This window comes from Symphalangus syndactylus, chromosome 23, assembly GCF_028878055.3.
Source record: "Symphalangus syndactylus isolate Jambi chromosome 23, NHGRI_mSymSyn1-v2.1_pri, whole genome shotgun sequence".
NCBI classification, from domain to species: domain Eukaryota; kingdom Metazoa; phylum Chordata; class Mammalia; order Primates; family Hylobatidae; genus Symphalangus; species Symphalangus syndactylus.
In genome coordinates, this window is record NC_072445.2 from 10,929,847 (window position 1) to 10,952,226 (window position 22,380).

At 44.6% G+C, this 22,380-nt stretch overlaps 2 protein-coding genes across 4 annotated transcripts in view; one reads left to right on the forward strand and one right to left on the reverse strand.

The window, feature by feature from the left end:
* Positions 1-218: 218 nt before the first annotated feature.
* On the reverse strand, positions 219-20,825 carry PPIL1 (peptidylprolyl isomerase like 1). Its single transcript, XM_055264594.2, has 4 exons — positions 20,552-20,825; positions 17,292-17,446; positions 1,978-2,046; positions 219-1,425 (listed from the first exon to the last, which is right to left on the reverse strand). The coding sequence occupies exons 1-4, from the start codon at positions 20,605-20,607 to the stop codon at positions 1,205-1,207; spliced, it is 501 nt and encodes a 166-aa protein (XP_055120569.1). The 5' UTR covers positions 20,608-20,825; the 3' UTR covers positions 219-1,204.
* C23H6orf89 (chromosome 23 C6orf89 homolog) overlaps positions 20,713-22,380 on the forward strand; it is a 47,862-nt gene continuing 46,194 nt past the window's right edge. Inside the window, exon 1 of one of the 3 annotated variants that reach the window (XM_063632303.1) lies at positions 20,713-20,878. The gene's annotated coding sequence lies outside the window, so the exon portion shown is untranslated. The remainder of the gene's footprint in view (positions 20,879-22,380) is intronic. The other 2 variants (XM_063632305.1, XM_063632304.1) reach the window with 2 other exon arrangements.

Consider the following 22,380-nt stretch of genomic DNA (forward strand, 5'->3'; position numbering starts at 1 on the left):
ATTCAGAAATGTCAATTTCTGTCACTTAATTCTTTCTCTGGTTCTGCCCTTTTTAAGTTAGTATTGCTCTTAAATAGGGGGAAGTCTACTGGAAATCCACAAGCCTAAAATGATGTGAAATCTTGAACATTCAAACTCTGTACTACTACTTAAAATGACTGGGATTAAAATGACCACTGGAACCTCATACAATATTTAGAATCAGACCACAGCAGCTATTTCAACCATCAATGGCATTTTATTTTGGAAGTTTCTATGTATTACATAGGTATTAACTTCCTTCCTCTCCTACTCCTCTCCCCAAAATCCAGAAAGTTATTTTTATACATAAACAACTGAACATATAAAAATCTTGGACCTAATTTCTCTAAAGTCTTGGGTTAAAAGAACTTGAGTGGCAGCTTCTCCTTTCTGAGAGGACTACTTCTTAAGGAGAATTCATGGTCTGTCCTCTGCTCACTACAGATTTCTCCTCTTCTCTGGGAAAAAATGGTCAATGCTTCTGCTTCCTTTTAATAAATTAATTTCTTGATTATTATACATTATTATTATTCCCCACTTGACACCTTCTTAGAAATTTGATTGTAGGATGCGTTTTTCATTTGGCAAAAATTCAATGTGGCTTTGCGTGGCATGTCTGAAGTGTCAGAAACAGCACTGTTGATGTTCTGGTTTTGAGAGGGAAAATATATATAGAGATGCATACATTCCTTAGAAGAACAAATGTACAAGACTGAAATAGGGTGTGCACAGAGTTAAGAGGGCTGATAGACACTACTTGGTTTGGAATTCTGTGGCTGTCAGCCATCAAGGACCGCAGTGTAGGCCAGAATATAAATCTCCTTAGGAAGAAGTTTGGTTAGGCAAAACCACTGAGAAATGACAGTGTCTGCTACATTGTTCGACGTATATCAGAACAGACATGCACAACAGGCAGCATTATGGTTCATGTGTAGTAAGTAGTCACCTATCGATAAAAGGGGGCATTTGTGCAAATGCTCTGGCAACCTAGGCACTGGAGGAAGAGAAAAGAAGCATCCTATTAAAATGTACTTCCATCTCTAACTCACCCAAGACGCCAGGCCTCCTAAGCTTCATGATTTGCAAAGCCAAAATGAAATTTAGCATTACATGTCATTCTATGTCATCTAGAAGCTGGTTCACTGGGGCCATCTCAGAAGAGCTGCTCAAGAGTGTAGCAAGTCTACCCAGAAGGGTATGCCTTAATGATCTTCACATCGTCCACAGGGCGGTCCTGGGAGTTTGTTTCTACCATTCCCACACGATTCACCATTCCTATGCCCTGGCACACTCGGCCAAAAATGGTGTGTTTGCCGTCGAGCCACTGGGTGGGGGCGAGGGTCACAAAGAACTGGCTGCCATTGGTGTCTGGCCCCGCATTGGCCATTGCGAGAATTCCAGCCCCTAGTGGGAAAAAGGAAGAAAGGAAAGAGTATAAATAACCCCACAGGTCCAGTGTAGAGCTGCTGCCCCATCCTAGGGATGAAAAAGCACCCCAGGACTTTGTTCTGGCCTCTGTCCAGACCCAGACACCCCTCAGGGCAGGCTCTCTGCCCTGTACAAAGGCCATCACTACACTACTCTGACGACTTCATCTTCCTCGTCCTCACCTATTCCCCAGCCTTGACCCCTGATGCTCCTCACTAACTGTGGACCATGTTCCTGACTGCCCTCAAAAACCCAGCAAGGTTTCCTGTTTCTTTGAGGACACTTTTCATATCCTGTGACCTTTAACAAGTAGTTAGAGTCTAGAACATACCAACCAGCGCTCAGAATTGCTCAGAACTTTGTGAGAGGCACCACTTTCCCTAATCCACCAAGGCACTTCGTGGCGCCACGGCTGGGCAGCTATCTGGCACCATGCCACGGTGTCAGGCATTCACCTTGAATCATGGCCAAAAGAGTGAGCTTTTAAAATCCCCGTTCCTACCCAGTCCAGCCAAATTATACACTTACCCGTGAATTTCAAGTCTGGATGAAGTTCATCTTCAAACTGTTTGCCATAGATAGACGCACCACCTCGACCTGCCCGATTAGAAGATGATACATGAATCAGCCAGTCACACATTCTATCTCACAGCAAGAATGATGGCCCAGGGTCAAAGGATTTCTCAGAGTAGAGGAAAGGAAAAGGCAGTGACATCCACCCCACTGTTAGGTATATTGCAACTACAGAATCTAGCACTAATATCACATTCAAAGCATTGGTTTCATTCTGATAAGACTTTCCTTTTCAAAATAATGCTATTTTTTTCTGCACATTAAAATAATACATGTTCACTATCAAAAAGGTAGAAAACATAGAACATTATCAAAAGAACATTAAAATCCCCTGTAACCTAACCATCTAGAGATAACCACCATTCATAATCTGATGTGTTAAGAGGTTTTGCCGGGCGCGGTGGCTCACGTTTGTAATTCCAGCACTTTGGGAGGCCGAGGCGGGCGGATCACGAGGTCAGGAGATCGAGACCACAGTGAAACCCGGTCTCTACTAAAAATACAAAAAATTAGCCAGGCGTGGTGGCGGGCGCCTGTAGTCCCAGCTACTCGGAGGCTGAGGCAGGAGAATGGCGTGAACCCAGGAGGCGGAGCTTGCAGTGAGCCGAGATTGCGCCACTGCACTCCAGCCTGGGTGATAGAGCGAGACTCCGTCTCAAAAAAAAAAAAACAAAAAAGAGGTTTCATGATTTTTAACATTTTTATGAGTATTTTAGACATGAGTGCCCCAAGTCCTAACCCCGCGCCCATCACAGACATTGCTAATCAATCAGTATTCTTCTCTGCTGAGCTAGATTTGCCTCTGAATGTTATCAACCCAGAACTCAGGCATCCATTATTAATTAATCAGTAATAGCCCAAGGGTTGAAAGCTATTTGCCACCGTTAACCTAGGTGATGGAAAATAAAATTCATTTAAGTTAAAGCTATCCAGCTGAAGGAAAAATAGCTGGTTTAAGTGGCAATGTGGCAGAAAGCGACATTACAGTAGGCAGAGTCCACTGAGAGGTGAGGCAGTACATCATAAAGAGAAAACAGGGCCAGGTGTGGTGGCTCGCATCTAGAATCTCAGCACTTTGGGAAGCTGAGGTGGGAGGACTGCTTGAGGCCAGGAGTTTGAGCAGGCAACAGAGCGAGACCCTGACTCCACAAATTTTTTTTTTTTTTTTAGAGATGGGGTCTTGCTATGTTGCCCAGGCTGGTCTCAAACTCCTGGCGTCAAGCAATACTCCCTCCTTGGTTTCCCAGGTGCTGGGATTATAGGCGTGAACCACTGCACCTGGCTCAAAAAAAAATTTTAAAATTCAGCCAGACATGGTAGCACATGCCTGTAGTCCCAGCTCCTTGGGAGGCTGAGGCAGGAGGACTGCTTTGAGCCCAGGAGTTTGAGGTTACGGTGAGCTATGATCACGTCACTGTACTCCAGTCTAGGCAAGAGGCAAAACTTTGACTCTAAATAAATGAATACAGAGAAAATGAAGAAACATGGGATTGGGAATTATTTGCTAGCAGCATCACCACCAAATGTTATTTATATTATGCCCACAAGAGCAGGGTACTGGGCTGGATACCCTAAGCTCAGGCAGGTTTTGTTCTAAGAGCAAAAGGATGCAAGTTAGGCCAGGCACGGTGGCTCATGCCTGTAATCCTAGCACATCGGGAGGCCAAGGCAGGCGGATCACAAGGTCAGGAGTTGGAGACCAGCCTGGCCAGCATAGTGAAATCCCCGTCTCTACTAAAAATACAAAAAAAAAAATTAGCCAGGCATGGTGGCACACACCTGTAGTCCCAGCTACTTGGGAGGCTGAGGCAGGAGAATTGCTTGAACCCGGTAGGTGGAGGTTGCAGTGAGCCGAGATCATGCCATTGCACGCCAGCCTGGGTGACAGAGTGAGACTGTCTCCAAAAAAAAACAAAAAAGGTTGTAAGTTAAACATGGTTTTCTCACAGGAAAACATGTCAAAACAGGAGGCAACTTTCCTAACCAATACTAATCAATTATGTAGTCAATCACATGCCTTATTGAACTACATTGGTTTCTCCAAGTTGAACAGTCACGACAAAACAGCCTAGAACAAGGTAAACACTGGACTGGTACTCTGCTTGCCCTGCAGCCCAGTGCTGGCAGCTCACTTCCTCTACTGCCTGCTATAAAAGTAGCACCAAGTCCACCCCCAAGGCCCCTGGGCATGGCTAAGGTGTTTCCATGGTAAAAATCCTTTGCTTTACCTTTTAGTCAGCTTCACCACAGGGAGCCTGTCACAGCCCCCGTTTCCTGTCTGGAAGAAAACACTGTTCTCATGCAAAGAGGAATGGGGGTGAATCCTAACAGACTAGGGGAAATCTCCCACTTGGCCCAGGCTACCATGCTTCTGGAAAAATACTGAACCATACTACACTGTGTAAAACTCATTCCAAAAATTCCAACCTGTCAGTATACTTCCAAACAGCAATTATATAACCGATACGTTCCCTCTGACTTGATCCTCCCCTTTGCTTGGTCCTTTGGCAACCACTAGAGTCAAGGTTCCTGGCTGGGGTTACCAGAGACTAGAGAGAGGGAGAGGGCTGTGGGGCCAGACGCCACAGAGGCCAGGCTCTGCGTGTAGGACTTGAGTGAGCAAGCTAAGGATTCAGTTCAGTAGTACGCTGTCAATCTGTGGCCTGAGCCTTCAAAGTGTGATCCTGCAACCTGAGGGCTGCCAGAACAAAACCCCCAGGACTCTGCCCTCTAGGAATGGAAAACTATCACATAAACATCACCACAAACAAGAAGTGCATTAAGGAATAGGTCAGTCAAGAGTCACAGATGGGCTGGGCGGGATGGCTCACACCTGTAATTTCAGCACTTTGGGAGGCCGAGGCAGGCAGATCATGAGGTCAGCAGTTTGAGACCAGCCTGACCAACATGGTGAAACCCCATCACTAATAAAAATACAAAAATTAGCCAGGCGTGGTGGCACGTGCCTGTAATCCCAGCTACTTGGGAGGCTGAGGCTGGAGAAGCGCTTGAACCGGGGAGGCAGAGGTTGCAGTGAGCTGAGATCGTGCCACTGCACTCCAGCCTAGGTGACAGAGTGAGACTCTGTCTCAAAAAAAAAAAAAAAAGAGTCACAGATGAAGTGGGCCTCAGAGGATACAGGAGGAAAGAGCATGGAGATCACCTTTACTCAATAGGCAGAGTTTTCATAATATCTTACTCATAATATGTTATCTTTTCATAACCCAATTCAACTCAGTAGGGTTTGCAGCAAAATATCAGAAAGACAAATCATTCTAATTCAAACATTCCCCTGGGCACACGGAATAAGTGAGAGGTGGCAGAGGGACAGAGAATGATTAAAGAGTTCTCCAGCGCAGAGCATGCTACTCAGATGTCAATTATCAGTTAGAAAGCCAACAATTTGGAAGCTTTGCAGGTTCTGTGCCTGGTCTAGTACAGACACAATGAAGATAGGCACAGACCTGTTTTCTATTGTGTGTGTGTGTGTGTGTGTGTGTGTGTGGTTTTTTTTTTTTTTTTTGAGACAGAATCTCACTCTATCTCCAGGCTGGAGTGCAGTGGTGCGATCTCGGCTCACTGCAACTTCCGCCTCCCGGGTTCAAGTGGTTCTCCTGCCTCAGCCTCCTGAATAGCTGGGACTACAGGCGCCCGCCATCAAGCCCAGCTAATTTTTGTATTTTTAGTAGAGACAGGGTTTCACCATGTTGGCCAGGATGGTCTCAGTCTTGACCTCGTGATCTGCCAGCCTCAGCCTCCCAAAGTGCTGCGATTACAGGCGTGAGCCACTGCGCCCGGCCAAGACCTGTTTTCTAACCTTTGATTACAGGTTAGAAAATAACCTTCAAGATTCTTTACTGGCCAGGTGCAAGTGGCTCACACCTATAATCCCAACACTTTAGGAGGCTGAAGGGGGCGGATCTCTTAAGCCCAGGAGTTGAGACCAGCCTAAGCAACACGGTGAAACCCGTCTCTACAAAAATTAGCCAGGTGTGGTGGTACATGCCTGTAGTCCCAGCTACAGCTACTCAGGTGGCTGAGGTGGGAGGATCACTCAAGCGCAGGAGGTCAAGGCTACAGTGAGCTGTGATTGCGCCATTGCACTCCTGTCTGTCTCCAAAAAAAAGAGATTCTTTTCCTCTTCTGTCCTCTGTCCTCTCTTGGGATCATTTATCCAATGTATTTACTTCAGACACGCAGACATACAAAGAATAATATGACCAACATCTATGACCACCTCCGCCCCCAAGAAATAAACTATTGCAAATCCAGCTAAGACCCCATGCACACACCCCACTGCATCTCTCCCCACCACTCATTCTCCTAAGAGCTAACAGCTGATTCAAAGAATCACATTTTCCTCTCAGGTACCACTATTCTGACAAGAATTTGGCATTTCCATGCATTTTCTTTTTTACTACACATATATGTATCCCTAAAAAAAAAAAAAGTATTGCTGTTTTGCATGTTTTTAAGCTTACATAAGTGGTATTACACTTTATATATTCTCAACACTGTTTGAGAGACTCATCCACTTTGTTCCAGGCAGGTCTCTGTAGTGTTCACCTCACTGTATGACCATAATGCTCTGTCTTATCTTTTCTGGTGTTGATATTGAGGATCTTTCCAATGTTTTGGCTATTATCGACCATGCTATAAAAACTATTCTTATACTGTCTCCGAAACTCAAGTGCAAGAGCTCTCGGGGGCCAATACCTCACAGGGGATACATAGGGTCATAGTTTGAGTATTTCATCATTGCTAGGTTTTTCTAAATGCCTTATTGAAAAGGATGAACCAACATGCACCCCTCCCCGCAGCACTCTCACTCTTACTGCTCTAGGTCCTTCTGTCAGTCTGAGAAGTGTGAGACCTCTTGTGGTGTTTTAAACCGCATTTCTCTGAAGTTTGGCATGATTTCATGTTTACTGGCTTATTTAGCTTGTCCCCTCTGTGAACGGCCACTCAGTGTATGACATTTTGGAATTGATACATACAGTCATCCCTTGGTATACTCAGCGGATTGGTTCCAGGATCCCTGTGACACCAAAATCCCTGCATGCTCAAGTCCCGCTGTGGGCCCTGAGAAAACTGTATGGACCTCCATGGTTCAAACCCATGTTGGTCAAGGCTCAACTGTATACTATGGATACTAATCCTCTGTCAGTGAATGTTTTGCAAATACCTTCTCCCAGTTAGCTTTTTTCACTCTTTTAATGGGATCTTCCAATGAACAGAACCTTTGCAGTTAAAATTCCTTAACCTTCTTATGATCTGTGTTCTTTTTTATTATTATTATTATTCCTTTTTTTTTTGTTCCTGAGACAGAGTTTCGCTCTTGTGACCCAGGCTGGAGTGCAATGGCACCATCTTGGCTCACTGCACCCTCCGCCTCCCAGGTTTAAGCAATTCTCGTGCCTCAGCCTCCCGAGTAGCTGGGATTACAGGCATGCGCCATCATGCCTGGCTAATTTTGTATTTTTAGTAGAGATGGGGTTTCTCCATGTTGGTCGGGCTGGCCTCAAACTCCTGACCTCAGGTGATCCGCCTGCCTCGGCCTCCCAAAGTGCTGGGATTATAGGTGTGAGCCACCGCGACTGGCCTATGTTGTTTCTTAAAAACAAGAAACAAAAAACCCTTTTCTCATCCCTGTGACTCCTGTGATGTCCCTTCCTCCTCCTCTTAGTCACTGTGGAAACCTGTCAAAATGATGTCTAAGGCATGGAGCATGCAGTGTCTTACACCAAGATGACCATACTTGGTGCTACTTGTCCCTGCCCCTCCCACCCCACAGTTGATGGGACAATAGATTAATATCCAGCCCCACAGATGGGCAGTGGCCTATAAGGAGATCCAGTGGGGCACTTGACACCAGAGGGCAACTGACCAATCAAAGCCTCTCTTCTGGCAAAAGCGCCTCTAACAGACAACGTCCATCAGTAGTTTCCTGAGCATCCCCAGCCTCCTCCTCCACAGCCTGCCTCAACCTCAGAGACAAAAAAGGCAGGTGCTGACAAGTCCATTTTGCAGACAGGCGTGGCCAGATGACCCAGTTGTGACTTACTGATACAAACAGAAGTGCTGAGTCAAGCTTCTGAGAAAGCTACAGCTTTCCTGATAAAAAGGGACAAACACACTCTTTTGTCCTTCATCTACAGCTCTTTCCCATCTTCCTTCTTTGAAAGTAGGGTGATGCCAGAACAGCAGCAGCCATCTTGCAATCATAAGACTAACAAGTTCAAGACCAAAGGCCAACACATTACAAATGAAGTGGAAAGATATGGCAAGCCTAGATCCCTGACAACTCTTCTGGGCCGGTGAAGAGATGACAATAGCCGCTCACTTCCAGATGTTCTGTTGTGTAAGAAAAAACAGCCCATGGGATTAGGTTTTCTGTTACTTGTAGCCAAAAGCACAACTACCTGACACAAGCACTGTGTTACAATACCAGACGGGAACAATGCGTCCTCCAAGGGGCTTTGTGGTTCTAAAGATGCTGTCTTCTCTTTCTCACTTGCCTTTGGGGTCAGAGACATCTGGATTCCAGTTCTGACCCCACCAATTACTGTTTAACCTTAATCAAGACACTTTCTCTCCAAGCCTCAGTTCCCCTGTCTGCAAAATGGGAGTAGCAGTAACACCTATGTCTCACAGGCTTGTTATGAGAATTAAATGAGACAGCATATGGAAGCCATCTAGTGTAAAACATGAGGCAAACACACAGTAGCGTCAGTGATGAAGAGCCCCTTTAACTGAGGTAACCCGAGCATTTTCTCTGAGAAGCTGCTGGTCATGATTCAAAGTGCCACCTCGGGAGGCAGCCTGCCTGGGTTTACTCAGTTCCTCTGTCCTCGAATTTCCACCACTCCCTCGCTGCTGCTCACTCTTTGAGGAGAACCTTGCTTCTTATTTCACTGAGAAGAAGGAATTATCAGAAGAGAACTTTCACACGCTCTCACCACCAAAGCCCCTTCCCTTCCTACACCTCTACCCACCTTCCTTCCCTAAGACACTGTGTGAATAAGCTGTCCATGATTATCCCACCACCACGTACCCAATCCCACTCACCTTTAAAGAACTCAGCAACTACAACCTCCCCCTCTAGTAGACCAATTTTTCTCTTTCTAATGGATCATTCCTGTCAACATTTAGACATGTTATTGATATTTCCTATTTTAAAAAACAAAACTCTATTTCCAACTATCCTCCTGTTTATCTACATCCCCTCACAGAAAAACTCCTTGAAAAAGCTGTCAACACCCAGTGTCTCCACTTCTCCCCATTCTCGCTTGAACATGTTCCATTCAGACTTCTGCCCCTCACCGCTCCGCTGACACTGCTCTTGTCAAGGTCGCCAGTGACCTCCACGTGGCTATACCCAGTGGTCAATCCTCAGCGCTCACTTTACTAGATCCACACTCGATGTCACCCTTCTGCTTGAGCTGCTGTCTTCCTCTGGCTTCCACAACTCCACATTCTCCTGGTGTTCCTCACTGCTCACTAGCAGCTGCTCCTTCTCCGCCCCTCCGCTTTCACAGGTGCTACTCAGGCCACAGGTGCTACTGGGTGAAGACCTTCCCTTCCAAACCCGGCTCCCTGCCCCTTTATCTTTCACAGGTGTTAGCCCAATAAACCTCTATCTTGGTGTTTGCTTCCCACAGGACCAGAACTAACACAGCTGCTATCACTCTAGTTCAAACGACAACCATCTCCAGCTTGAATAGGAATAAAACTTTCCCACTGTTCTCCTTGCTTCCAGCCTTGCCTCCCTCTTTCCCCACCCTCTATTCTTCACATGGTAGCCAGAGGGATCCTTTTCAAACAAGCCTAATCACAGCACTCCCCTGCTTGAAACCCTCCATCAGCACTGCATCACTCTGAGAACAAAATCCACAATCCTCACCACAGCTTACAAGACCCCCCACGACTGGGCACTCTGCTACTCTCTGAGCTATCTCCTGCCACTCTCTCAGGTGTTCCAGCTACACTGCCCCTGTGCCGTTTCTTGCCAGGCACACTCTGGTCTAAGGCCTCTGGCTGCTGTTCTCTTTGGAGTGCCCTTGGCCTGGATGGTCTCATGGATCACCACTTCATTTAATTCAGAACTATGTTCAAATGCTCTGAATTTGTCAGAGAGGTTTCCCTAATCACACTCTCCAAACCAGCACTTCCTCACCCTCTAGCCTAGTGGTTCTCAACAGAGGGTGATTTTGACCCCTGGCGACAGTGGGCAATGTTTGGAGACAATTTGGGTTGTCACACTGAGTGGTTCTATCAGTATCAAGTAGGTAGAAGCCAGCATGAAGCTAACCATCCTTCAATGCACAGGACAGCACCCCCACCAACAAAGAATCATCCAGCTCTAAATGTCAATAGTGCCTAGGTTGAGAAATCCTGTTCCATCCCAGCAGTACATTCTTTTTTCCATATCATCTGCCATCCCTAAGAGTATATTATGTACTTTTTCATTCTCCGTCTCTCACCAGAATGAGAGCTCCGCGAGGGCTTTCTTATTCACTGTTGTATCCCCAGCTTTTAGAAGAGTGCCTGGCCTACAGGAGTCTAATAGGTATTTATTAAATGAATTAACAATCAAAATAAATAACAGTCACATTCGTTTGAGCTCCCACTTTGTGTCAAGCCCATGCTAACCACTATACCAACATCGGCTCATTTACTACCCACAACCAGCCTAGGAGGTGCACGTAACCGCACTCCCGACAGGTGAGCTGGCTCAGCAGGGTAACGCAACTCCTCTACATTTAGTAAGTGTTCATGTGAAGCACAAGGCAAGCCCAAGCTCCACAGGCCTGCTCTCCACCCTGCACCAAACTGTCTTGCCATACTCAACAGCTGGACGAATTTCCTCAGATCTGTCTTATCCCAGACTCGAGAGTCCCAAATGGTCCCTGAGTCATGCTTGATCAATCTGAACTCCTCTGTCTGGGAGTCTCCATTAACTGGCCCCAAGCTGCTCCTCACTGCCCCCTAAACAGGCAGTTCGGAGATTTGTAAATTTTATAGGGGCCTTAGAATCACATTTGATGCACGTGTCCTGGGCATGGAGAGGTGGCTGGGTGATGTCACAAGAGCCAGTCTGGAGTGCAAGATGTGACACCTGGGGTGGTGGGCTCCCTTCCGGCCCCTGCATGCCTCTGTCACTCCTGCCCCGTACCTACTCTTCTTCCTAAATCCAAAATGCCCTTCCCGCTACTTCCCAAGACCCATCTCCCATACGCCTCCTTCCCATCCTAATCTCATTCCATTGTACTTTTTCCCTTATTATGAATTACTCCAACCTATATTATATACATAATCCACACCATACTATCATACATTTGCATATTTATATTATCCCATTCTAGATGTTTCTTATAATGAATAGTTTGTTTCCTAGCAGGGCAGGGAACTGCAAGGAAAAAGAAAATGCCTTGGCTTTTAATGCTTAAGTGCTTCTCACAGGCCTTAGAATAGCACAGGATACCCAGCAGACTCTTGGCAAATACTCATCAAATGAATAAAATTAACAAAGCTTGCTGTTCAACACGTTAAATTTCAGGTGTTCCTGGGGCTACCAAGAGGAGAGATGAAATCAAAGTGAGAGTGACGCACAGGATAATCAGCATATAATTAATCACAGCAATCACAGCAGCTGGTGAGCACTGTGAGGCCAAGTGCAGAGCAGGAAGAGCTAAAGGAAGAACTTGACAGGATGTTATGTCTTACAGAGAGGAGAGAAAGGTTAGTAGAAACAGATAAAAGACACTCAGAGGGCTAAGGAAAGAGCCTCTATAGTTATTATAATATGGGAAAGTCGAAGGTAGAAAAATGGTTTAAAATGAAATGAAGCAGGAAGTCAAAGGGTATTTGAATTGACAAGGCATCTGGCAAAGATGTATTACAAGAAAGCATGTGGAAAGAATGGTTCCACAGTAGTCAGACTGAGGGACAGCTGGGAATGAAAGTGGTACATCAACTTGCTGAAGAGCCCAGGATGTCAATTGCTGCCCATCTGAGATGTTTAGCAAAAAACATGTCACCTAATCAGCTAGAAAATATGAACTAGCGACCCAAGAGAGCCTAACTCCTGCTTGCCTTCCACCACAGACCTGCCAGTAGGCTGCTCAATCATTCATTATACTTGAGGCTGGGTGCAGTTATCTGAAGATCTTTTGAGTGATTCAATTTCATTAAAATTACACCATGGAAATGTGACATTATGAAGGATCATGAACCAACTACAGAAATATAGAAAAGCTCTGGCATGAGCAACTCACACCTGAGTCACTTCCAATACTTGTACCCTAATCATGGACTCTCAGTTCACTGGTATTAAGAATTAAAATTTATTTCATAACAACATGAGGGGGAGACAGGAAGAAGGCAGGAAAGAAGTACATCGAAGTACTGACGGAACCCTTTCAGACAAAGAAAGTAGAATGAAACAGGACTAGACTTTGCCTCCCTGTTGTGCCGAACCCCTATTGACTCCAACGGGGATGGCATCAGGTTCAATAGGCCGAAGAGACCTAATGCCAGCAAATGAGACATGGGGTTTTATTGGGGACTTACATACAGGGGAGAGAGTCCAGTGGTGGTGGAGAACCACAACGGCTTGCAAAAAGCATGCAGTTTATATAGCATTTCCACTTAGCACCTTCTCCCTAACAATCTCCACCTGGCAATCTTCATTCAACTCAAAACTCGGGGCCTCAACCCGTGTGCGGCCCATGTTTCACAGGACGAGCCAGGGGCTCAGATGTCCCTTTATAGACAAGGAAGGAACCTCCAGGTTGGCTACTCCTGGATTCCCTAGCTCAGAACACACATTCAGATGGGTCTGCCATACAGGGTCATTCTAAGGGTATGTTTCAGTTATTGCTCTCAGGCACGTTTACCATATGCTCCCAACACCCAATAAAGTGAACAAACAAAAATTAAAAATTAAAAAGTCAAAAGTTCACCAGCATCAACCAAATAAGAAAAAGGAAACAAACATGCTAAAATTGTAAAAAGAGTCAGCCAAGAGGAAAAAATAGAAAATTCTTCCATCTGTATTCCCTGAAACTAGTAACCAGGAAAGAAATGTCATGCTGAGATTCTCACAAATACCCTCCAATTCTGAGAAGCCAACAGGGGAGTGCGTGAGCAGCTCTGAAAGGAAAGCCCTTGAGGGCAGAAGCCCACACATCTCACAGGGGCTCGGGAGTGGCAGGGCAGGCACACAGGGCTGGCCAGCTTCCAGAGTGCTGGGCCATACTTGGGGACTACCCAGAGCCTGGAGTGGTGACAGAGGGACACCACTGGCTGGTGGAGGGGGCTCTGGGAAGACAGAAGAGTCTAGCCCTCCCACAAGGGGCTCCCTCAGCATGAGCTGAGCTCCAGTTCTCTCCCACACCTCTTCAGGCTAGAATAGAAGTGAGAGAAAGCAAACTAACATTGGAGGTGGGGAAGACAACCAGTTCCACATTAAGTGGGGAGAATGACAAGGAGACTCCACTTACACTGTATCTGAGCAAGTAAAAGGTGGGGATAATGTGGGTGCTGACATCAAGCATAGATAAGATGAAAACAAATGGCATGGAAACTAGGCAAACAGACCACAACCAACAGAAGGACAGAAAGGAGGAGGGGAGAAAGGAAAAGAAAACCCAGGTACTCAGCCTGGGAGAAAGTGGCTTCTCCATGGCTATCTCAAGCTGTGGATGATTCAAGAGAAGTAAAAATCTAATATAACAAAAGCTCAAAGACAAGACAATACACCACAGAATAAGATGAAAAGACTGCAGAGCGAAGGAAACAAATTTAGATTCAAATAGCATCAGTAATGAGCTAGTAGATAAATTAGAGCAGTAAAGAACAGAATAGAAATGACTGAAAATTGAGTAAGGCATAGAGTAAAGGTCTGAGATTATTTTAGTGAATGCAGGGAAAAAAGAAAAAAAAATCATATCACACAATCAAAAGAAATATGATAGATACGGAAGGCAAAGGTGATGAAACAAATAACAATATTTCCTGAAATAGAAAATCCAGTAAGTATAACAGAGAAAATATTCAGAAATAGAAATCAAAAAAGTATCCCTGATGTGAAGGAAGGAGTAAATCTGGCCTCAGTATTCTCCAAAACCATATTCGAAAACCAGAAGGCAGCCGGGCATGATGGCTCATGCCTGTAATCCCAACATTTTGGGAGGCTGAGGCGGGAGGATCACTTAGGCCCAGGAGTTTGAGACCGGCTTCAGCAACATAGTGAGACCTCAACTCTATAAAAAATTTAAAAATTAGCGAGGCATGCTGGTGAATGCCTGTAGTCCTAGCTACTCGGGAGGCTGAGGTGGGAGAAATGCTTGAGCCCAGGGGATGGAGATTGCAGTGAGCCATGATTGTACCACTGTACTCCAGCCTGGGCCTAGGTGACAGAGCAAGATCCTGTCTCCAACAAACAACAACAAAAAACCAAACCAGAAGGCAATTGATCAGAAATGTCTAAAAAGATCTCAGAATACTATACCCAGTTATGGTCTTTTTTTCTTCCTTTTAAACATTTTTATTTTAATTTATTTATTTAGAGATAGGGTCTCACTTTGTCGTTCAGGCTGGAGTGCAGTGGGCACAATCATGGCTCACTGCAGTCTCAACCTCCCAGGTTCAAGTGATCCTCCTACCTCAGCCTCCCAGTGGCTGGGATTACAGGCATATGCTACCATGCCCAGTTGATTTTTTATTTTTTGTAGAGATGGGGGTCTCACTATGTTACCCAGGCTGGTCTTGAACTCCCGAACTCAAGTGACCCTCCTGCCTCATCCTCCAAAGTGCTAGGATTACAGGTGTGAGCCACCATGCCTGGCCTAAAAAATTTATTTTAAAAAAGGAATTTATCTCTTACAGTTGTGGAGGCTGAGAAGTCCAAGGTCAAGTGGCCACATTTGGTGAGAGCCTTCTTGCTGGTGGGGACTCTGTGAAGTCCCAAAGTGGCACAGTGCATCACACAGTGAGGGGGCTGAACGTGCCAACATGCTATCTCTTTTAAAGTATAAAAGTAACAGGCAGAAATTCTCAAACATGAACGAGCTTAAAAATACAACACATTCCAGCTCTTGTAACAAAAAACCACTGGACAATTGTGATCCTTGAGCATTCTGAAATAAAAAACCAAAAAACCACTAGACAAGAAATCTTGCCCTCCAGCACTTGCGAAGGTAAAAGCGAAGCAAATTGTGAACACTAAACACACTGAAACGTAGGACCCACACTGTAGCTGAAGGAATGATGAGTGCAGAACAGATGATAATAAAACTAACAACAAAAATTAAAGTCAGGGAAAAATAAGAATGGGTAGAAATTTAAGTACTAATTGCCTCATCTTTCATTGTAGGAAGTCAAATATTCTGTTCTATATATATGAAATTAAATGTCATATGTTCTGTTTTAAAAACAATAGCTTATATATCCTATTTTTTTGAAACTATTTCCATTTATCCTGTCATCCCTTAAACCAGACATGATGGGCACCAAAAGTTAACACTGTTCCTTTCTGAAAGGTGGGATATTTAGGGATTAGTTAATGATGGTTAGAAATCTTTAGGAGCTATGCTTATGAATGATTTTTCCCCTTTTCTCTGCTTTCTTATATATTCTGTATTTTTAAATGCATCCATATACATTAAAAAAAAACAAAAAAAAACCCAAAAACCTGAATGCTTCTGACCATAGATGATAAATCATGAGACAATTGACAAAAAAGAACAAGACTGAGAAAAGACTCTGCTACAGAGAAAACCAAACTTGTTTAAAGGCACATGAGCAGAAATTAGCAGAGAAAAAGCAGACTGAGAAGCAAGGGCCCTTGAAATGAGTAAGGGTTCCACCAGTTCACCAATAAACCCCATCTAAATGCCAGTAACTCCCAAATTAATACCTCCATACCAGTTCTTTCCCTGAACCCCATATTCCTGTCCAACTACTTACTCATGAGCATAGTCGGCCCTCCCTACATGTGGGTTCTACATTCATGGATTCAACTAACTGCGACTGAAAATATCTGGGGGGAAGCATCTGTACTGAACATGTATAGAACTATTTTTCTTGTCATTACACCCCAAACAATACAGTGCAACAACTATTTATAGAGTGTTTACATCTTGCCCCTACATCTATTCTCTAAACAGCAGCTAGAGTGATCCTTTTATTTATTTATTTATTTGAGAGGGAGTCTCGATCTGTTACCCAGGCTGGACTGCAGTGGTGCGATCTTGGCTCACTGCAACCTCCATCTCCTGGGTTCAAGCAATTCTCCTGCCTCAGCCTCCCGAGTACCTGAGATTACAGGTGCCCACCACCCCGCCCGGCTAATTTTTGTATTTTAGTAGACATAGAGTTTCACCATGTTGGTCAGGCTGGTCTTGAACTCCTGACCTCAAATGATCCAATCGCCTTGGGCTCCCAAAGTGCTGGGATTACAGGTGGGAGCCACCGTGCCCAGCCTAGAGTGATCCTTTTAAAGCATAGATCAGATCATGTCTTTCCTTTGCTTAAAACTCTCCAATGGCTCACATCTTACTCGGAATAAAACCCAGTCTCTACCATGCCCTGTAAGGTACCATATCTTATGATTTCCAGCACAGGTTCCTGCCTCAGGGCTTCTGTGTTTGCTGTTCCTTCTATCCAAAATGTTCTTCCCACAGTTACAAGGTTCACTTTCTTACTTCATTCAGATCTCTTCTCCAATAATGTCAGAGAGGAGTTCCCTGACTTTTCTACTAAAATTCCATCCCCACACCCTTTTTCTGCTTTATTGAGAGCAATAGTTCTGTCTCTTTGTTTATAGGTTATCTCCCTAGAGCTTAAAAAAGTATCTGACACAAAACAGATACTCAATATTTGTTAAATGAATGAATCGATAAAATAACCCAGGATTTTATTATTCTGAAAATATTATAAAGTCTTTCCTTCTTATTGATCAGACTACTTGCATCACTATAATTCAGACAAATATTATTTGTTCTTAGTGAGCAGTACATGTAAGTTATGAAAAACTCTACCAAGCCTAGGAGTAAAGGTTGGTTTCCGGTCAATTCCACATGTGTGTTCGATGAAGGCAGGTGTTGTCACCAGAATCAACCAACACAGACCTTAGTAAGTAGAAAGGAGAGCTCTGGCTGCCTTATCACTTATTTATGACAGAGACTTCAGAAACTAATGTTGGCTTTAGAAAAAAAGACGAAAAGGGAAAAAAAAAAGAAAAACTAATGTTGGCTTAACTGTACCTGTCCCTGTTGGGTCACCTCCTTGGATCATGAAGTCTTTGATAATTCTGTGGAATTTTGTGCCATTGTAGTAACCTCGACGAGCCAACTCAGCAAAGTTCTTACAGGTCTTTGGAGCATGCTTCCAGTACAGCTCCAGCACAATGATTCCCATGCTGCAGAGGGAGAGGACAACAGCTCCAGTAAAGAACAAGGTCAGGGCAGACAGGAGTATCATGGGACTGCTCCAGGACTCTTGATTTTCAAGCTTGTAAGTCATGAAATTGTGATAACCACTGGATTTCATGCTCAGCAAAGGAGAACCCCACAATACAAGTAACATAAACACTGATGATCTTTTTTGAGTAAAACATGCAGGTGTTCTGGGTACTTCTTTTCAGCAAAATAACAAGCATGGAGAACTTAAAATTCTAATACTATATATATATCTATATCTGATTATATGAAACCAATATAACCAACCCCTAAATTAGGAAAAAAATTCTTACACTTAATTTTTAATTTTTTTAAAAAAGAGACATTAAAATATCAGTAGTTTATATTCATTTAGAAGTTTCTGAGTGGGAGTAGGGCCTGGGCAGACGGAAAATAGGAAGATGTTTAATGAATACCTTTTAAAAACTTTTGTATTTTAAAAACTTTTAATAAAACGTACAGTTTGTGTTTGTTTGGGAGGGAGTATAACAAAGGCAAAACCTGGTAACTTTGAATCTTTGCACCTACCCAATAGGATGAGTGCTTTTTCCTCCCCAGTACTACTAAAAGATAAGGAAGAGGCAAGAGAAAGGACGAGTGCCTTCCCCTCTACTCCAGCACATACCTAGACTTTAAGCTCCAAGGATGTGACAATTTTTTTTTTTTTTTTGAGAAAGGGTCTCCTCTGTCACCCAGGTTACAGTGCAGTGGCACAATCTCAGCTTATCGCAACCTCCGCCTCCCAGGCTCAAGTGATCGTCTCACCTCAGCCTCCTGAGTAGCTGGGACTACAGGCACCCATCACCAAGCTCAGCTAATTTTTTGTATTTTTTTGTAGAGATGGGGTTTCGCCATGTCGCCCAGGCTTGTCTTGAACTCCTGGGCTCAAGCAATCTACCTGCCTTGGCCTCCCAAAGTACTGGATTACAGATGTGAGCTATGGCACCTGGCGAGATGTGAGAAGTGAGTCAACTCTGTATAGTCTGGATACCCAGTGCCTTGCACAGTGTAAACACTCTATAAGTATATGAGGAATGTGCTAGAAAATAAATAGCTAACAGCCTTTCTGCCTGCAATTCATCTTTCACACCGCCCCCATTCAACACAGATTGACAGTTACTCTGTGCGTGCTACTGTTTCCCTCATGAAGCTTACATTCTGGTGGATATTTTCCTTTTTTTTTTTTTTTTTTTTGAGACAGAGTCTCGCTCTGTCGCCCAGGCTGGAGTGCAGTGGCGCAATCTCCGCTCACTGCAAGCTCCGCCTCCCGGGTTCACGCTATTCTCCTGCCTCAGCGTCTCCGAGTAGCTGGGACTACAGGCGCCCGCCACCACGCCCGGCTAATTTTTTTTGTATTTTTAGTAGAGACGGGGTTTCACCGTGGTCTCGATCTCCTGACCTCGTGATCCACCCGCCTCGGCCTCCCAAAGTGCTGGGATTACAAGCGTGAGCCACCGCGCCCGGCCGGATATTTTCAAAATACAGAAAGTAGCCTTTTGGAAAGACAATCAGGAAGTACATATACAATTCTGAAATGTGCATACCTCAGCAATTTCAACTTCCAAGTATCGTCTAGGAAAATATACAAAAGTGCCTAAGGATACAATATGTGCAAGGATGTTCATCTCAGTATTTGTCATAGCCAAAAAAAAAAAGGAAGCAACTTAAATGTCCTTGAAATAGGAAATGCCTAAAATATCAACTATCCATACTATGGGCAGCTACCTGAATTACTGAGTGAAAGAAAACCAAGTCACAGAAAAAACATACATACAGTATGATCATATGATCCCATTTTTTTGTTAAAAAAAAACATAAGAGAGAGGTTTATATGTACATAGAAAAAGGTCTGGACAATCATCCAACAAACTGTTGATAGTGTTTTCAGGAAGGAGGTGGCTTTCACTTCTTACTCTGTATGTCTACATTGCTTGGATTTAACAATTTATTTTGTAACTTTAAAAAATACCAACAGGAGAATTCAGAAATTACAGGTTGGAGGCTGAAGATGTAGAATTTTGCCATATAAGAAGGTGGGGAAGATGGCCAGGGAGCATGAAATGAACAGCATGAGCAAATAGAGAGAGGACTGGCAGAACCCTGCTTTAGCTGAAAGCAGCAATGGGCAAGAACAGAAAGGCAGAGGACCTTGGCTGCTCCCTGGCTGTTGAGGGGAGAATGGCAGGTAGACAAGGGACAGATGAAAAAAATCACCTTGAATGTCAGGATTAATAAGTTTTTACTTTATACTGTTATAGCAGCAAGATGTTATTAAAGGTTTTTGAGCAGGATCCCTTCCTTGTCCTACTTTGTAAGGATCACTTTGAGCTTTTTCCAAAGAGGCAATAGAAGGAATAGAGCTAAAGAATCTAGCAAGGTGAGACGGGCACACCAGGCTCCAAACGAGGTTCTTCCAGTTACTAGCAGTGTGGCTTTGGTCAAGGCTTTAATCTGTAAATTCCGGCGTTTCCTCCTGCTAATATTGAAAGGGAGAAAGTTAAATAACACCTTCATGATTTGGGTTGCTAAGATTAAACTAAATGAGATGACATACAGCGGGGCATGGCGCCAGCAGGTTGGTTACCACATCATTCTTTGATAGTGGGGCAAATGTGCTTCTTCCTGTATTTTACTGGAATTTGTTTCTACAACTGTACTACTTATCACGTAATGTTTACATGTCTGTCTCTTTCATTATACCGTAAGCTCCTAAAGGCAGGGCTGTCTGTGTTTTATCTACCTCTGTATCCTCAGAATTCATATCCTATGTGCCTGGCTTGCGGACTCATTACACGCTTGTTGAATGAATGAATGAATGAATGAGCGGACTGGAGGAAGGAGGACAATCAGGCAGCTGTTGCTGAGACCTCAGCACAAGACCCCGCGGAGCTTGGACGCGGGCGATGGCGGTCCCGTCTCAACCCTGGGGTGCCGTCTCGGCCGCGGCTCCACGCCCCTCCACGTGGAGGCCGGCCTCCCGGAGGAACGCGCCAGGAACGGAGACCCGTGGTGAAAATCCAGCTCCGCGTCTCCTCGGCCAGCCCCAGAGGCCCGAACCCCCTCACCTGGTCTCCAAGTAAACGTTGGGTGGCTGCCAGGAATCTGGGGGAATTGCCGCCATAGCGAAGCCGGCGGCGGAATGCTTCTCTAGCAGTTGCTACTTCCGGCGTCGATTAGCTGGGGACCCGCCGCTGCTGCACACTTCCGGTCCCCGCCGTTCGATACCAGGATTTGGGTGGCCAGGACAAGGAAGAGGACGGTCCCTTCTTCCAATGCCGGGAAGCTGGGGTGGGAGACGAGAAGAAGCTGGGCGCAAGAACAGAGAAAAATGCAAACTTCATTCGCGGTGGTCTCCAAGCAGCGATACCGCGCCACTCTGGGTGATCTGATTGGTTCGTTTAGGCGTGGAAGGCGGGAACAACCAGAAAAGCTGCGCTCTGGTTGGAGTTATGTCCTAACATTAAATTCGAAGAATTTCTTAGTCTCACAATTGGGCAGGGACGGGAAGGAGAGGCAGAGGATGAAAGGGAATAGTTTAGAGATGCCAGTAAAGAATTTTTGTAAGGCGCTGTACGATGTACACAGTGCTTGCACTTTCTTATCTACTCCACAAAACAATTCTATAAGTAGACAGTATTATTACCATTTTTCAGATCTGAAAACAGACTCGGCAGTTAAATACTTGTTTTTCCATAGTCATAAAGCAAATCTGAGCCTGCAGAATCCAAAGACAAGGAGTCTGAGGAGAAAAGAGAGGCAAGGGGCAGGAAGAAAATGGGAGCTAAAGAAAGGAAGAGACAGGAGAAAGCAGGACAAAGGGATCAGAGCAAGAACAAGGCTTAACATTGGATGGGATAGATGGTACCTGAAAGTTGTTAGGAGGATTTGCACAGGGCCAGAGGAAGAGAAGCAAATTAGAGGAGCTATAATGTTTGGAGAGAGGACAAAAATGAAATAGAATAACTAAAGTTATGCTGTAAATGCTTTGCACACCATTTAATAATGATGGTTGAATGTTTACCATGTGCCAGGCATCAAGTTAAGCATTTTATTGCGTATTTTCACGCTTAATCTTCAAAACCACACAAGGTAGATATTACTATTCCCATTTTACTTTGAGGAAGCTGAGCCTTACAGATTAAATAACTTGCTTAAACTACTACAGCTGGTGCACTTGTGCTCTTAACGACAGTTCAACTATAATGTCCCTAATTGTCAACAAGGAATAAGGATGTACAAGGTTGTAAAGATAAACTAGACAGCTCCTTGAGAGAGGAGCTGGGCCTCATTCATCTTTGTGCTCTTCTTGCACAGTACAGAGCACAGGGTGCTCAGCTTTTGTTGAATGAATAATGAACGGAACACTACATTTTAAACTGATAAATGCTAAAGTATAATTTTTACACCTCCTGCAGTCTCAAGTTCATGCCCACCTTGTGGCCCTTGAGCTGGATGAAAAAGTCTTAATCCTTGGTCTGTTTAGTCTGTTGTTAATTTAAGTTGCCTTTCTCTGGACTTTATGTAGTTCCTTACTCTATATCTTGGGAGGCATGTGCCATTCCCAGGCTCCAGTGTCTGAATATTGAAAAGCCACCCCCAAGATCATGATCACTTTCTTCCTAAATCTTTTACTGCAGCTCCTACCAGTCACTAGGCACTGAGGAGACAGAGATGAGTCTCACACACACACAGTGCCCTGCCCTAAAGAAACTCACATTCTAGGAGAGATGGGCAACTAAATACGTAGCTGTAGGAGTGTGGAATGAGGACTGTAATAAGAAGCACACAGTAGGTTGGGTGCAGTGGCTCACACCTGTAATCTGGTACTTTGGGAGGCCGAGGCGGGCAGATCATCTGAGATCAGGAGTTCAAGACCACCCTGACCAACATGGTG